Source organism: Panulirus ornatus, chromosome 53, assembly GCF_036320965.1.
Source record: "Panulirus ornatus isolate Po-2019 chromosome 53, ASM3632096v1, whole genome shotgun sequence".
Taxonomy (NCBI): Eukaryota; Metazoa; Arthropoda; class Malacostraca; order Decapoda; family Palinuridae; genus Panulirus; species Panulirus ornatus.
The window spans coordinates 7,520,466-7,539,621 of record NC_092276.1 but is presented as its reverse complement, the minus strand read 5'-3'; the positions used below and the strand labels follow the sequence as shown (position 1 = coordinate 7,539,621).

Here is a 19,156-nt window from a genome sequence, read left to right as displayed (position 1 = left end):
AGAATCAAATGCCTTGTTTAATCATGTTAAAAACTATGATCATTGTATTGACTGGAGTAACGCCATCTGAGTTGTTAACTCTAACTCTATTACCAAGAGAAATATCATTGAATCTTCTATTATTAAATACACAAAGAATTATAATCTTAATATTAGTGATGGTCTGTACAAATTAGATAATTTTATTGTTGATAAGATTTGTAAAATGATAAGTTTATGAACGCTCATTGTATGTTTTGGACAATCACGTTTACCAAATGGCGTCCTAGCTTTGTCTCTTCAATGTATATCAACTGACTGTTATATTTCTCTTTTGTGTCTCCCCTGATGATGTGATTATTACACGAAAGTGCACTTGGGAACTTTTCGTCTTTCATTTTCCCCGTGGACTCATAGGAACATGTGTATATATGTATATGTCTGTGTGTGTATATATATGTATACGTTGAGATGTATAGGTATGTGTATTTTGAGTGTGTGGACATGTGTGTATATGCATGTGAATGTGTTGGGCCATTCTTTCGTCTGTTTCCTTGCGCTACCTCACTAACGCGGGAGACAGCGACAAAGCAAAATAAATAAATAAATAAATAACATATGGAGATAATTAGTGATGAAAGGTTGACAAAGAGGATATATGTGTTAGAAGGAGAGGGAACAAGGAAAGTGGTGAGACCAAATTTGAGATGGAAGGAGGGTGTGAAAAATCTTTTGAGTGATCAGGGCCTGAACATGCAGGAAAGTGAAAGGCATGCACTATTCATGCATTCTGCCAATCCTAAGGCACCTCACCATGATCCATACATACAGTTACAAACACATTATTGTAGTCATTGTCAAATGAAATGCCCAAACTGGGGATAACAGCTGAAATTTGCATTAAAAAAGTTGAAAATATTTTTCTGAATAAATCACTGTCAATGCATCTTAGCCATTTTAACTGCAACCAACATAAAGTTTACCTTGCTTACATGCCTACTACTGTGGTCTGCTTGACACAAATTGGGCACAGTGTCAAATTCCACTTCCCTCTAACTGCTTAAGATGTGTAGCCTTAACCTTTGTGAAAAAGTCAGTTAAAATTTAAAATATGAATATTTTTCATACATCAATAGCCATACCTTCCCTTTCTCCCTCTCCTCTTCAGGAATTCTCTCTCTATTCTTCTTCAGGCTTCTAACTGTCACAGAACCATCTGGGTAAACGGTAACACACCTTTTGGGATAAGTGGTAACTATCCCTGATATTGGTTCAGTCTTGAAATATGGAATGGGATGGATAATTCCAACATCATTCAATGAACCTGTCCAAAAAAGATATACTTATCAATTAGCTACATGCATTTCATATAAAATCCTCAAAGTAACATCATCAAAATTCTACAATATGCGAAGCTCTTCATGTGAAATACCAGATCAATCACAGAATCTGACATCCTATTTATGTTGAAAAGTCACATCAAATGATTCTTTGATAAATGCCTCTAAACACTGGTGTGGGATCTTTTCCAAAAGTGTGCAGAGAAACAAACAAAAGGAGGTTTGCTAAATCTGTAAATGTGGTTATATGCTATGATTTATTGACAAATGGTAGCAAATTTCATTTTGAACATATTATGAGCCATGTGGGGTGAAATCATTTTACAATAATAGTTACATAAGTCATTCACTGTGTAACAAAATTTTTGTTCCTGGGTAGTAAGTGTCATTTCCTATACACTTATGCATAAAAAGTAGACAAAAAGGCTATTATTCCTAACAAATTTTGCTTTTGTGACCAGGACAATGATATTCTGAAATTTACCTATTTCCAATTGGACAATGGGAAAATTTGCACATCTTTAATCACATAAAGTCAGCAAAACAACATATGAATCAAAATTAATATGTATTTACACTAATTCTAAACAAAAGTGATCACAAAAGATTTAAAGTGAGTAGTTTTTTGAGATATATGATTGTACTCTAAATCACTTTCACGAATCAGACCCCGAATATAATCTCCCATCACGTTCTCATTACATGCTCCTTGATAGTGGCGTTCAAGGCCAAGTATATCCAGGTGGAAGCACTAGCCTTGCTCATCCTAATATGCTTCCATGTTCTCCTTGAGTTTATCAAGATGAGCACCAAGGATATGGACTCTGGGACATCCTGCAGCCCATTCTGCCTAAGTCCTTCAAAATGGTCTCGACCGGCTCCACATAGTTTTCGGCCTTGTAATTTCTCTGGAAGCCCTGAACCAATGTGACAAAGCTGTACCAAGCTGCTTTCTCCTTCCTAGTGAGCTTCTTGGGGAATTCCTTGCACTCCAGGATCTTTTTTATCTGTGGTCTGACAAAGACACCTGCTTTGACTTTGCCTCAGACAGCTTAGGGAAGAAGTCTTGAAGGTACTTCTCCTCAAGGCTGCAGACTCCTTATCTACAGCAGTGACAAATTGTTTCACAAGGCCTAATTCTATGTGTAATGGTAGCACCAACGCCTTCCGAGGTTCCACTAGGGGCTCCCCCTTGACATTGTTCATCCCCACAAAGAATTCAGTCTGCTGTGGCCAGTCCCACCTGTGGTAGGTAGTATGCTGTGGTGTCCCTGTTGTCCCAAAGGCAAAGATAGCAGGGAAACTTGGTAAAACCGTCTTGGAGACTCAACAGGAATGGCATCATTATAAAGTCTTTGATGATCTCCTAAATGTACTTGTCATGCTTCAAAGCATCTAGCAAGGTCTTGACACTGTTGTTTTCCTCTCAGAAGTACAGCAAGTGAGCTACAGGAAGAGATGGGTACTTGTTCCCATTATGGAGCAGCAAGGCTTTGAGACTCCTGGATGAGCTGTCAATAAAGAGGCACCACTTGTTCGGGTTAAAGGCGATTCCGATGCCTCGAGCAGACTGGTTACACTGTGGCACAAGCAAAGCCCATCTTGAAAGGTGAAGAAGCTGGGAAAACCTACGTGATGCTTTCTCTGATCTGTGATTTGCACACTTTCATCCAACAATTTCCACTGCTTGAGCCTAGACATCAAAAGCCTGGCATTGGACTTTGTGAGACCAAGATATATGATCAGGTCACTGATGTCTTTTTGACTGGGGTGGTATGGGTTTCTCTCCTCAGCTACAACTCTGAAATTGTAATGTGGATCTACATCTTCCTTCCCCTCTGACTACTATTTGTATTACTGGGAACTTCTAGAAAGTTATACATCAGCTACTCAGTAGTGAATCTATCTGGAACTTTCTGAAAAATAGGTAAATTTCAAAATATCACTGTCTTAATCACAAAATCATAGTTTCAAGGGAATAATAGCCATTTTCTATACTTTCAAGACATATCAATTAGAAAATAAGACATTACCCACGAAAAAAAAGTAAAAATCTATTACACAGGCATATGCTATTGATATATGGGGTGAAGCTCTATATGACTGTGCAATACTTCGAATGATGTTGGTGGAATCATTTACGAAAGAAGTGTATCAATGTATCTACCATATACAAAGGAATACAAAGGAGTTCAAACAGCAACAAAACACTGGGTCCCTTCAAGGCTGTTTGTGACAAAGGAAGAGATATGAAACGCATAGATAAGTGCAGTAAGAGTAGAAATATATACATATCTAAAATAGAGAAATAATATAAACCTTTCATGTAGTTATGGAGGTGCAAATCATGTCATTCATGGATTTGAAGCAACATATCTATCAAATCTATTCTTAAACATATCTATGATACTACTTTCAACTATTCTAATTGGTAAATCATTCCAAATTAGTAATCCCAATGAAGAAAAAGTACTTTGCCTCATTCAAAGTAAAACATTTGCTCATGAGTTTGTAATCATGACTACATGTGAAATCATATGAACCAACACTTATGTACCTTGTCGTAGAAGGCGACTAAAAGGGGAGGGAGCGGGGGGCTGGAAATCCTTCCCTCTCGGTTTTTTTTTTAATTTTCCAAAAGAAGGAACAGAGAATTGGGCCAGGTGAGGGTATTCCCTCAAAGGCCCAGTCCTCTGTTCTTAACGCTACCTCGCTAATGCAGGAAATGGCGAATAGTTTGAAAAAAAAAAAAAAAAAAAAAGTCATTTTTGGTTTTCACTGGATTAATCAATTTGTTTCTCAGTCCAGAAATCATCATGGTAGCTTGCCTCTGCATTCTTTCCATTCTGTCTGTCTTTCCTGAAGTAGATTGACAAAAACTGAACACAATATTCAGATTGGGAACAAAAGAGACTTATAAAGAGTTAAGATAATTTCCCGGGGCTTAACTTTGACAGCCCTATCTACAGATCCAAGAATTTAGTTCACCCATTTAGATTTTTCTGTGCACTGTTTACATAGCTTTAGACCTTAAATAATATTACATCCAAGCCTATTTCCTCATTTACCTTTTGTAGTTCAAAAGGAATTCATACTCTAGCTCATCTTTTTATTTCTACTACTGATATGTAAAGCTTTGCACTTACTGATATCAAAATTCATGTGATGTAGAAAAGTATCCTTTATGGAGAAAGATGCAGCTCACTAGATGTGTGTAATAAACTATAAACCTTGAGAGAGCACAACTGGAACAGCACAATACATACCTGTCTTGGCAGTGAACAGATACATTGTGTGTACAGATTTAAGAGCAGGTACTTGCCTGCAGTTAGTAACTGACCATGGAGGTAATACTGACTTATACTGGGAGGGTTAAAGATAACGGTGTAGTGATCCAGATCAGTAATGGCCATTATGGTCCCATTTCTGGCCCAGGTCACTCATCTTTTTTTTTCTGTTTCATGTACTCACGGGTTGCTGGAGCTCAATGAACCACAAACATCAGAGATTTGAGAGTAATTATTGAAAAACCTGAATTCAGGGAACATATTGAAAAGATCATGCTTTCAAGCCAAATAATGAGTGGAATGACATTGAAAACATTGGCAACAAGAGATAAACATTCATTGATGAAAATATTTAATGTATATATAAGGCTTGCATAGTGCCATTGTACTTGGCAAAGGGGATAAGAGTGTGTACTCAAATTAAAGAGGTATAAGTTTGTTGAGTATTCCTGGTAAATTATATGGGAGGGTATTGATTAAGAAGGTGAAAGCATGTACAGAGCATCAGATTGGGGAAGAGCAGTGTGGTTTCAGATGTGGTAGAGGATGTGTGGATCAGGTGTTTGCTTTGAAGAATGTATGCGAGAAATACTTAGAAAAGCAAATGGATTTGTATGTAGCATTTATGGATCTGGAGAAGGCACATGATAGAGTTGATAGAGATGCTCTGTGGAAGGTACTAAGAATATATGGTGTGGGAGGCAAGTTATTAGAAGCAGTGAAAAGTTTTTATCAAGGATGTAAGACATGTGTACGTGTAGGAAGAGAGGAAAGTGATTGGTTCTCAGTGAATGTAGGTTTGCGGCAGGGGTGTGTGATGTCTCCATGGTTGTTTAATTTGTTTATGGATTGGGTTGTTAGGGAGGTGAATGCAAGAGTTTTGGAAAGAGGGGCAAGTATGCAGTCTGTTGTGGATGAGAGAGCTTGGGAAGTGAATCAGTTGTTGTTTGCTGATGACACAGCGCTGGTGGCTGATTCATGTGAGAAACTGCAGAAGCTGGTGACTGAGTTTGGTAAAGTGTGTGAAAGAAGAAAGTTGAGAGTAAATGTGAATAAGAGCAAGGTTATTAGGTACAGTAGGGGTGAGGGTCAAGTCAACTGGGAGGAAAGTTTGAATGGAGAAAAACTGGAGGAAGTGAAGCGTTTTAGATATCTGGGAGTGGATTTGGCAGCGGATGGAACCATGGAAGTGGAAGTGAATCATAGGGTGGGGGAGGGGGCGAAAATTCTGGGAGCCTTGAAGAATGTGTGGAAGTTGAGAACAATATCTCGGAAAGCAAAAATGGCTATGTTTGAAGGAATAGTGGCTCCAACAATGTTGTATGGTTGCGAGGCATGGGCTATGGATAGAGTTGTGCGGAGGAGGGTGGATGTGCTGGAAATGAGATGTTTGAGGATAATATGTGGTGTGAGGTGGTTTGATCGAGTAAGTAATGTAAGGGTAAGAGAGATGTGTGGAAATAAAAAGAGCGTGGTTGAGAGAGCAGAAGAGGGTGTTTTGAAATGGTTTGGTCACATGGAGAGAATGAGTGAGGAAAGATTGACCAAGAGGATATATGTGTCGGAGGTGGAGGGTACGAGGAGAAGTGGGAGACCAATTTGGAGGTGGAAAGATGGAGTGAAAAAGATTTTGAGTGATCGGGGCCTGAACATGCAGGAGGGTGAAAGGCGGGCAAGGAATAGAGTGAATTGGAACGATGTGGTATACCGGGGTCGACGTGCTGTCAATGGATTGAACCAGGGCATGTGAAGCGTCTGGGGTAAACCATGGAAAGTTCTGTGGGGCCTGGATGTGGTAAGGGAGCTGTGGTTTCGGTGCATTATTACATGACAACTAGAGACTGAGTGTGAACGAATGGGGCCTTTGTTGTCTTTTCCTGGCGCTGCCTTCCATGTGTGGCGAGGTGGCGATGGGAATAAATAAAGGCAGACAGTATGAATTATGTACATGTGTATATATGTATATGTCTGTGTGTGTATATATATGTATACATTGAGATGTATAGGTATGTATATTTGCATGTGTGGACGTGTATGTATATAGATGAGTATGTGGGTGGGTTGGGCCATTCTTTCGTCTGTTTCCTTGCGCTACCTTGCTAACGAGGGAGACAGCGACAAAGCAAAATAAGTAAATAAATAAATAAGAAGTAAATTTGAATAAAGCTATGTTGTACAGTCACCAGTAAAACAGGCAGAATTAAACAAGCTAGAGAGAATACAGAAACATTTCACTAGTAAGATACAAAGAACAGAATGTATGAATAACCATTAACGAGTAAAATTGCTTGAGCTTTACAGCCTCAAACATCAGACGGTATATGATATTGTATGTCTAGCAACAAATAGAGGGAATAAAAACAATGTCCTGAACATGAAAACAAACACACATGGATATCACAGAATGTTCTGAACATGAAAACAAACACACATGGATAACACAGAATCATTTAAGTCAAGAATAATTCCTATAAAAATATACCAACATCGCATAAGACAAAGATACATGAATGCCCATTAAGGAAGTTGGAATGATTAACTATTTCAATAACATGAGATCTAAGAAATCTAAATTGCATTACTAAAGAACATTCAAAAGATTATATCAGATTTTTGGCTGAAGACAATACTATATGATCCTAGAACAGACAATTATTGCAGAGAAATAGCTGCTGAAAAAACCATCTTGCAAAAAGCAAAAAAAGTGAGAAGACATGGCAAGGCAGGCGAGAGATGTCATTCATCTATATGACAAATGATGAACATAACATGATAAACCTACCCCCAGGGCAAAAGTTCACAGTACGTACTCATTTGTACATAGCAAAGATAGTATAATTGAAAGATGTTTAAGTCCTTGAAATTCAACACGCCTGCTGGCCTCACTAGTGCACTCTGGTGGTTGTAATAATCGTCTATGAAGTTAAAAGGATGCCTGACCAATCACAGGCTTTCTTTTTGTTACATATCTGAAACCGTCGTTATTCTACTCACTGGGATAACTAACTTCAAAAAAGTGTACCTCTCAGCTAATGTTCATCATATTTTGAAATGTATCTAATGTTACTGGAATGATGTATGCTCCCCAAGAGTATATCTTTTAACAAAATGCATAAGATCGAGATCAGGGTTGTGCTTTGACATTTTGAAGACAAGTAAATGACACACAGTTGTCACGGAGCCTTCTACAAATACAAGGTGGCAATGTTTGTGGTGTTTCTTTTTGCCGAGCAAGCAAACATATAGACCTAAGCCTTCATTTTACTTTTTTCGACCTAAGCCTTCATCTTATTTATTTTCAACCTAAGCCTTAATTTTATTCATTTTTTACCTAAGCCTTCATTTTATTTATTTTCCAATGAATGAGTAAAAGGTACTACTGAAGCAAGTCCAGTAGATAGCTTTGATGAACAAGATAAGCCTGAGGATATAACTGAATCAGTTGTTGTTGTTAAGGAGAACATTCTCAATTATATTAGAGGGTTCAATGTCAGAAAAGTTAAAAAGAAAGCTGCGAAAATTGCCATAATTCTGTAATTAATTCATCTGTGGTTTCATATAATAAACTGATGACATATTTCAAAGCATATGAAAATTCAGAATGGTTAGGAAGTTTATATGCACCATCAGGTAGTGTTTTTATTGCCATACTTTTTTTTTTTTTTTTTATACCTCGTCGCTGTCTCCCGCATTTGCGAGGTAGCGCAAGGAAACAGACGAAAGAAATGGCCCAACCCCCCCCATACACATGTACATACACACGTCCACACACGCAAATATACATACCTACACAGCTTTCCATGGTTTACCCCGGACGCTTCACATGCCTTGATTCAATCCACTGACAGCACGTCAACCCCTGTATACCACATCGCTCCAATTCACTCTATTCCTTGCCCTCCTTTCACCCTCCTGCATGTTCAGGCCCCGATCACACAAAATCCTTTTCACTCCATCTTTCCACCTCCAATTTGGTCTCCCTCTTCTCCTCGTTCCCTCCACCTCCGACACATATATCCTCTTGGTCAATCTTTCCTCACTCATTCTCTCCATGTGCCCAAACCATTTCAAAACACCCTCTTCTGCTCTCTCAACCACGCTCTTTTTATTTCCACACATCTCTCTTACCCTTACGTTACTTACTCGATCAAACCACCTCACACCACACATTGTCCTCAAACATCTCATTTCCAGCACATCCATCCTCCTGCGCACAACTCTATCCATAGCCCACGCCTCGCAACCATACAACATTGTTGGAGCCACTATTCCTTCAAACATACCCATTTTTGCTTTCCGGGATAACGTTCTCGACTTCCACACATTTTTCAAGGCTCCCAAAATTTTCGCCCCCTCCCCCACCCTATGATCCACTTCCGCTTCCATGGTTCCATCCGCTGACAGATCCACTCCCAGATATCTAAAACACTTCACTTCCTCCAGTTTTTCTCCATTCAAACTCACCTCCCAATTGACTTGACCCTCAACCCTACTGTACCTAATAACCTTGCTCTTATTCACATTTACTCTTAACTTTCTTCTTCCACACACCTTACCAAACTCCGTCACCAGCTTCTGCAGTTTCACACATGAATCCGCCACCAGCGCTGTATCATCAGCGAACAACAACTGACTCACTTCCCAAGCTCTCTCATCCCCAACAGACTTCATACTTGCCCCTCTTTCCAAGACTCTTGCATTTACCTCCCTAACAACCCCATCCATAAACAAATTAAACAACCATGGAGACATCACACACCCCTGCCGCAAACCTACATTCACTGAGAACCAATCACTTTCCTCTCTTCCTACACGTACACATGCCTTACATCCTCGATAAAAACTTTTCACTGCTTCTAACAACTTGCCTCCCACACCATATATTCTTAATACCTTCCACAGAGCATCTCTATCAACTCTATCATATGCCTTCTCCAGATCCATAAATGCCACATACAAATCCATTTGCTTTTCTAAGTATTTCTCACATACATTCTTCAAAGCAAACACCTGATCCACACATCCTCTACCACTTCTGAAACCACACTGCTCTTCCCCAATCTGATGCTCTGTACATGCCTTCACCCTCTCAATCAATACCCTCCCATATAATTTACCAGGAATACTCAACAAACTTATACCTCTGTAATTTGAGCACTCACTCTTATCCCCTTTGCCTTTGTACAATGGCACTATGCACGCATTCCGCCAATCCTCAGGCACCTCACCATGAGTCATACATACATTAAATAACCTTACCAACCAGTCAACAATACAGTCACCCCCTTTTTTAATAAATTCCACTGCAATACCATCCAAACCTGCTGCCTTGCCGGCTTTCATCTTCCGCAAAGCTTTTACTACCTCTTCTCTGTTTACCAAATCATTTTCCCTAACCCTCTCACTTTGCACACCACCTCGACCCAAACACCCTATATCTGCCACTCTGTCATCAGACACATTCAACAAACCTTCAAAATACTCATTCCATCTCCTTCTCACATCACCACTACTTGTTATCACCTCCCCATTTACGCCCTTCACTGAAGTTCCCATTTGCTCCCTTGTCTTACGCACCCTATTTACCTCCTTCCAGAACATCTTTTTATTCTCCCTAAAATTTACTGATAGTCTCTCACCCCAACTCTCGTTTGCCCTTTTTTTCACCTCTTGCACCTTTCTCTTGACCTCCTGTCTCTTTCTTTTATACTTCTCCCACTCAATTGCATTTTTTCCCTGCAAAAATCGTCCAAATGCCTCTCTCTTCTCTTTCACTAATACTCTTACTTCTTCATCCCACCACTCACTACCCTTTCTAAACAGCCCACCTCCCACTCTTCTCATGCCACAAGCATCTTTTGCGCAATCCATCACTGATTCCCTAAATACATCCCATTCCTCCCCCACTCCCCTTACTTCCATTGTTCTCACCTTTTTCCATTCTGTACTTTTTATGGAAGGAAAATTTGAACAGACTTTTGCAAGTCTCCTACATGCTGAAAGTAATGGAGAGACTAAAGAATCATTATAAAACAAATATGTCTCAAGTAGTTTTTCCAGAATGCCACAATATCCTTGACCTAATTGTCGAAAACTACAGAAAAATTAGAATTTATGGAACTATCAAGATAATGAATGAAACAATAAAACTTAGGGACCAACCTCATTCATGGGACAAGAAATATAAGAAGGTTGTACATTTGTAGTTTTTTCCTTCAAACCCTGTACAGTTTGTAAATAAAAATGGAAATGATTTTTTTCACTTCTTCCCAGATCACTGTCATATGCAAGCATAGGAATAACCAAATGGCGAATATACAGTGTTAAAGATAATCATCAATAGCTAAGCATTTTATGGTCAATCAAACTACTGGAACATTTCATACACTAGCAGACGAAAGTGTATTAAACAACACAACGGCCTTACAGTCTAGCTGACAACACACTGTTTACCACGGATTTCCACGTGACCATGGCAATATTTCATGACATCTCAGTGATGTCATAGTCAGCAGAGGGATAAGCTGGGTACGACATTCCTTATGGGGCAAAGCTGAAGTTGTGCACCTTTCAGTTATAGGATTTTTGGTACACAGGTATTCTCAATCACACAACTCTTGACAACAAGTAACCTATACAATGAGGATAGGAAATAGCAAAAGAAGGCCCTGTGTGAATATCACTTTACAGGATATAAGCTACAGGAATAAATAAGAAGGAGATCTAAGAGACAACACTGTATCATACTTTTTTTTTTTTTCTTTTATACTTTGTCGCTGTCTCCCGCGTTTGTGAGGTAGCGCAAGGAAACAGACGAAAGAAATGGCCCAACCCCCCCATACACATGTATATACATACGTCCACACACGCAAATATACATACCTACACAGCTTTCCATGGTTTACCCCAGATGCTTCACATGCCTTGATTCAATCCACTGACAGCACGTCAACCCCGGTATACCACATCGCTCCAATTCACTCTATTCCTTGCCCTCCTTTCACCCTCCTGCATGTTCAGGCCCCGATCACACAAAATCTTTTTCACTCCATCTTTCCACCTCCAATTTGGTCTCCCTCTTCTCCTCGTTCCCTCCACCTCCGACACATATATCCTCTTGGTCAATCTTTCCTCACTCATTCTCTCCATGTGCCCAAACCACTTCAAAACACCCTCTTCTGCTCTCTCAACCACGCTCTTTTTATTTCCACACATCTCTCTTACCCTTACGTTACTCACTCGATCAAACCACCTCACACCACACAATGTCCTCAAACATCTCATTTCCAGCACATCCATCCTCCTGTGCACAACTCTATCCATAGCCCACGCCTCGCAACCATACAACATTGTTGGAACCACTATTCCTTCAAACATACCCATTTTTGCTTTCCGAGATAATGTTCTCGACTTCCACACATTCTTCAAGGCCCCAGAATTTTCGCCCCCTCCCCCACCCTATGATCCACTTCCGCTTCCATGGTTCCATCCGCTGCCAGATCCACTCCCAGATATCTAAAACACTTCACTTCCTCCAGTTTATCTCCATTCAAACTCACCTCCCAATTGACTTGACCCTCAACCCTACTGTACCTAATAACCTTGCTCTTATTCACATTTACTCTTAACTTTCTTCTTCCACACACTTTACCAAACTCAGTCACCAGCTTCTGCAGTTTCTCACATGAATCAGCCACCAGCGCTGTATCATCAGCGAACAACAACTGACTCACTTCCCAAGCTCTCTCATCCCCAACAGACTTCATACTTGCCCCTCTTTCCAAAACTCTTGCATTTACCTCCCTAACAACCCCATCCATAAACAAATTAAACAACCATGGAGACATCACACACCCCTGCCGCAAACCTATATTCACTGAGAACCAATCACTTTCCTCTCTTTCTACACGTACACATGCCTTACATCCTCGATAAAAACTTTTCACTGCTTCTAACAACTTTCCTCCCACACCATATATTCTTAATACCTTCCACAGAGCATCTCTATCAACTCTATCATATGCCTTCTCCAGATCCATAAATGCCACATACAAATCCATTTGCTTTTCTAAGTATTTCTCACATACATTCTTCAAAGCAAACACCTGATCCACACATCCTCTACCACTTCTGAAACCACACTGCTCTTCCCCAATCTGATGCTCTGTACATGCCTTCACCCTCTCAATCAATACCCTCCCATATAATTTACCAGGAATACTCAACAAACTTATACCTCTGTAATTTGAGCACTCACTCTTATCCCCTTTGCCTTTGTACAATGGCACTATGCACGCATTCCGCCAATCCTCAGGCACCTCACCATGAGTCATACATACATTAAATAACCTTACCAACCAGTCAACAATACAGTCACCCCCTTTTTTAATAAATTCCACTGCAATACCATCCAAACCTGCTGCCTTGCCGGCTTTCATCTTCCGCAAAGCTTTTACTACCTCTTCTCTGTTTACCAAATCATTTTCCCTAACCCTCTCACTTTGCACACCACCTCGACCCAAACACCCTATATCTGCCACTCTGTCATCAGACACATTCAACAAACCTTCAAAATACTCATTCCATCTCCTTCTCACATCACCACTACTTGTTATCACCTCCCCATTTACGCCCTTCACTGAAGTTCCCATTTGCTCCCTTGTCTTACGCACCCTATTTACCTCCTTCCAGAACATCTTTTTATTCTCCCTAAAATTTACTGATAGTCTCTCACCCCAACTCTCGTTTGCCCTTTTTTTCACCTCTTGCACCTTTCTCTTGACCTCCTGTCTCTTTCTTTTATACTTCTCCCACTCAATTGCATTTTTTCCCTGCAAAAATCGTCCAAATGCCTCTCTCTTCTCTTTCACTAATACTCTTACTTCTTCATCCCACCACTCACTACCCTTTCTAAACAGCCCACCTCCCACTCTTCTCATGCCACAAGCATCTTTTGCGCAATCCATCACTGATTCCCTAAATACATCCCATTCCTCCCCCACTCCCCTTACTTCCATTGTTCTCACCTTTTTCCATTCTGTACTTTTTATGGAAGGAAAATTTGAACAGACTTTTGCAAGTCTCCTACATGCTGAAAGTAATGGAGAGACTAAAGAATCATTATAAAACAAATATGTCTCAAGTAGTTTTTCCAGAATGCCACAATATCCTTGACCTAATTGTCGAAAACTACAGAAAAATTAGAATTTATGGAACTATCAAGATAATGAATGAAACAATAAAACTTAGGGACCAACCTCATTCATGGGACAAGAAATATAAGAAGGTTGTACATTTGTAGTTTTTTCCTTCAAACCCTGTACAGTTTGTAAATAAAAATGGAAATGATTTTTTTCACTTCTTCCCAGATCACTGTCATATGCAAGCATAGGAATAACCAAATGGCGAATATACAGTGTTAAAGATAATCATCAATAGCTAAGCATTTTATGGTCAATCAAACTACTGGAACATTTCATACACTAGCAGACGAAAGTGTATTAAACAACACAACGGCCTTACAGTCTAGCTGACAACACACTGTTTACCACGGATTTCCACGTGACCATGGCAATATTTCATGACATCTCAGTGATGTCATAGTCAGCAGAGGGATAAGCTGGGTACGACATTCCTTATGGGGCAAAGCTGAAGTTGTGCACCTTTCAGTTATAGGATTTTTGGTACACAGGTATTCTCAATCACACAACTCTTGACAACAAGTAACCTATACAATGAGGATAGGAAATAGCAAAAGAAGGCCCTGTGTGAATATCACTTTACAGGATATAAGCTACAGGAATAAATAAGAAGGAGATCTAAGAGACAACACTGTATCATACTTTTTTTTTTTTTCTTTTATACTTTGTCGCTGTCTCCCGCGTTTGTGAGGTAGCGCAAGGAAACAGACGAAAGAAATGGCCCAACCCCCCCATACACATGTATATACATACGTCCACACACGCAAATATACATACCTACACAGCTTTCCATGGTTTACCCCAGATGCTTCACATGCCTTGATTCAATCCACTGACAGCACGTCAACCCCGGTATACCACATCGCTCCAATTCACTCTATTCCTTGCCCTCCTTTCACCCTCCTGCATGTTCAGGCCCCGATCACACAAAATCTTTTTCACTCCATCTTTCCACCTCCAATTTGGTCTCCCTCTTCTCCTCGTTCCCTCCACCTCCGACACATATATCCTCTTGGTCAATCTTTCCTCACTCATTCTCTCCATGTGCCCAAACCACTTCAAAACACCCTCTTCTGCTCTCTCAACCACGCTCTTTTTATTTCCACACATCTCTCTTACCCTTACGTTACTCACTCGATCAAACCACCTCACACCACACAATGTCCTCAAACATCTCATTTCCAGCACATCCATCCTCCTGTGCACAACTCTATCCATAGCCCACGCCTCGCAACCATACAACATTGTTGGAACCACTATTCCTTCAAACATACCCATTTTTGCTTTCCGAGATAATGTTCTCGACTTCCACACATTCTTCAAGGCCCCAGAATTTTCGCCCCCTCCCCCACCCTATGATCCACTTCCGCTTCCATGGTTCCATCCGCTGCCAGATCCACTCCCAGATATCTAAAACACTTCACTTCCTCCAGTTTATCTCCATTCAAACTCACCTCCCAATTGACTTGACCCTCAACCCTACTGTACCTAATAACCTTGCTCTTATTCACATTTACTCTTAACTTTCTTCTTCCACACACTTTACCAAACTCAGTCACCAGCTTCTGCAGTTTCTCACATGAATCAGCCACCAGCGCTGTATCATCAGCGAACAACAACTGACTCACTTCCCAAGCTCTCTCATCCCCAACAGACTTCATACTTGCCCCTCTTTCCAAAACTCTTGCATTTACCTCCCTAACAACCCCATCCATAAACAAATTAAACAACCATGGAGACATCACACACCCCTGCCGCAAACCTATATTCACTGAGAACCAATCACTTTCCTCTCTTTCTACACGTACACATGCCTTACATCCTCGATAAAAACTTTTCACTGCTTCTAACAACTTTCCTCCCACACCATATATTCTTAATACCTTCCACAGAGCATCTCTATCAACTCTATCATATGCCTTCTCCAGATCCATAAATGCAAAGGTGAGTAATGTGGCAGTTGAGGGAATATTTGGTATACATGGGGTGTTCAGTGTTGTAAATGGAAATGGTGAAGAGCTTGTAGATTTATGTGCTAAAAAAGGACTGATGATTGGGAATACCTGGTTTAAAAAGCGAGATATACATAAGTATACTTATGTAAGTAGGAGAGATGGCCAGAGAGCGTTATTGGATTACGTGTTAATTGACAGGCGTGCGAAAGAGAGACTTTTGGATGTTTATGTGCTGAGAGGTGCAACTGGAGGGATGTCTGATCATTATCTTGTGGAGGCTAAGGTGAAGATTTGTATGGGTTTTCAGAAAAGAAGAGTGAATGTTGGGGTGAAGAGGGTGGTGAGAGTAAGTGAGCTTGAGAAGGAGACCTGTGTGAGGAAGTACCAGGAGAGACTGAGTACAGAATGGAAAAAGGTGAGAACAATGGAAGCAAGGGGAGTGGGGGAGGAATGGGATGTATTTAGGGAATCAGTGATGGATTGCGCAAAAGATGCTTGTGGCATGAGAAGAGTGGGAGGTGGGTTGATTAGAAAGGGTAGTGAGTGGTGGGATGAAGAAGTAAGAGTATTAGTGAAAGAGAAGAGAGAGGCATTTGGACGATTTTTGCAGGGAAAAAATGCAATTGAGTGGGAGATGTATAAAAGAGACAGGAGGTCAAGAGAAAGGTGAAAGAGGTGAAAAAAAGGGCAAATGAGAGTTGCGGTGAGAGAGTATCATTAAATTTTAGGGAGAATAAAAAGATGTTCTGGAAGGAGGTAAATAAAGTGCATAAGACAAGGGAGCAAATGGGAACTTCAGTGAAGGGCGCAAATGGGGAGGTGATAACAAGTAGTGGTGATGTGAGAAGGAGATGGAGTGAGTATTTTGAAGGTTTGCTGAATGTGTTTGATGATAGAGTGGCAGATATAGGGTGTTTTGGTCGAGGTGGTGTGCAAAGTGAGAGGGTTAGGGAAAATGATTTGGTAAACAGAGAAGAGGTAGTGAAAGCTTTGCGGAAGATGAAAGCCGGCAAGGCAGCAGGTTTGGATGGTATTGCAGCGGAATTTATTAAAAAAGGGGGTGACTGTATTGTTGACTGGTTGGTAAGGTTATTTAATGTATGTATGACTCATGGTGAGGTGCCTGAGGATTGGCGGAATGCGTGCATAGTGCCATTGTACAAAGGCAAAGGGGATAAGAGTGAGTGCTCAAATTACAGAGGTATAAGTTTGTTGAGTATTCCTGGTAAATTATATGGGAGGGTATTGATTGAGAGGGTGAAGGCATGTACAGAGCATCAGATTGGGGAAGAGCAGTGTGGTTTCAGAAGTGGTAGAGGATGTGTGGATCAGGTGTTTGCTTTGAAGAATGTATGTGAGAAATACTTAGAAAAGCAAATGGATTTGTATGTATCATACCTATTGCCAGAAAAACACATCTGGAGAGATATGAAAGTAAACAGCTTCCTAACAAATATCAAAGCTGGATCCAAATATAGGAATACAAGAATATTTGGTGTGCTATTCACAACAAACTACATAATATGGCTGTTGGCAAATCAAGTGTGGGCCATTTTGATAACTGTTTCATTCCATACACATGGAAACTTTGGAACTCTCTACCTTATGTCTTTCCCAATAACTATGACCTGGCACATTTCAAAAGACAGGTTTTTCACTTCCTCCAAAATTCATAAACACTTTCCCTTATCTCTTTTTCCTTTTCATAATCCTCTCTGTATTTCAACTAAGGCATGGCTTTCAGATGGATTTCACCAAGCCTAAAGAAGCATTATGATATGAATGACAGGGGCCCACAAAAGAAAAACTAAGATGCCACCTAAATTAAGGGAGATGATCCACAATGTAAGCTTGAAGGCTACACAACTGTCCACTTTAGAGGAGAGAAGAAAACAAACGTATGCACCTATAATGAAAATTTGCCATGATGGTAGAGCTATATTGCAAGGCACTCACCACACTAACTACTTGTTGGATAATACTATTTCCCTCAACTGTAACTCCTATACTCATTACATAACCTGTTTATCTAATAATGTTATATATTTCACCAAATTTGCCCACATGCAATTGCTTACTCAAGGTTCATCCAGCATTGTCTTCACTACAAATCTTGTCTTCTTGTAAAAGTTCTTGTAGTCATTCCATACAAATTTCTTACTTCTCCTAGTACAGCAGGAAATAGGTATGCTAGTTTTCTCACTGAGTATTTACACATTTTCATCTAATGTCAATTTGATAATTCTGCAGCTACCTTCCTGAGTTGCTTTCAAGTCTAGGACATTTCTCATACACTCTATTTGTTGCCAGGCATTTTTTTTTTTTTTTTTTTTTTTGCTGTCTCCCGCATTTGCGAGGTAGCGCAAGGAAACAGATGAAAGAAATGGCCCAACCCACCCCCATACACATGTATATACATACGTCCACACACACAAATATACATACCTACACAGCTTTCCATGGTTTACCCCAGACGCTTCACATGCCCTGATTCAATCCACTGACAGCACGTCAACCCCGGTATACCACATCGATCCAATTCACTCTATTCCTTGCCCTCCTTTCACCCTCCTGCATGTTCAGGCCCCGATCACACAAAATCTTTTTCACTCCATCTTTCCACCTCCAATTTGGTCTCCCACTTCTCCTCGTTCCCTCCACCTCCGACACATATATCCTCTTGGTCAATCTTTCCTCACTCATTCTCTCCATGTGCCCAAACCATTTCAAAACACCCTCTTCTGCTCTCTCAACCACGCTCTTTTTATTTCCACACATCTCTCTTATCCTTACGTTACTTACTCGATCAAACCACCTCACACCACACATTGTCCTCAAACATCTCATTTCCAGCACATCCATCCTCCTGCGCACAACTCTATCCATAGCCCACGCCTCGCAACCATACAACATTGTTGGAACCACTATTCCTTCAAACATACCCATTTTTGCTTTCCGAGATAATGTTCTCGACTTCCACACATTCTTCAAGGCTCCCAGGATTTTCGCCCCCTCCCCCACCCTATGATCCACTTCCGCTTCCATGGTTCCATCCGCTGCCAGATCCACTCCCAGATATCTAAAACACTTTACTTCCTCCAGTTTTTCTCCATTCAAACTTACCTCCCAATTGACTTGACCCTCAACCCTACCGTACCTAATTACCTTGCTCTTATTCACATTTACTCTTAACTTTCTTCTTTCACACACTTCACCAAACTCAGTCACCAGCTTCTGCAGTTTCTCACATGAATCAGCCACCAGCGCTGCACCATCAGCGAACAACAACTGACTCACTTCCCAAGCTCTCTCATCCCCAACAGACTTCATACTTGCCCCTCTTTCCAAAACTCTTGCATTCACCTCCCTAACAACCCTATCCATAAACAAATTTT

General features: G+C 40.5%; 1 protein-coding gene across 1 annotated transcript in view; it reads right to left on the bottom strand.

The window, feature by feature from the left end:
• LOC139765211 (uncharacterized) overlaps nucleotides 1–19,156 on the bottom strand; it is a 180,538-nt gene that overhangs the window by 30,650 nt on the left and 130,732 nt on the right. The window contains exon 7 of the mRNA XM_071692511.1: nucleotides 1,122–1,303. Coding sequence (XP_071548612.1) covers nucleotides 1,122–1,303 — 182 coding nt within the window. The remainder of the gene's footprint in view (nucleotides 1–1,121; nucleotides 1,304–19,156) is intronic.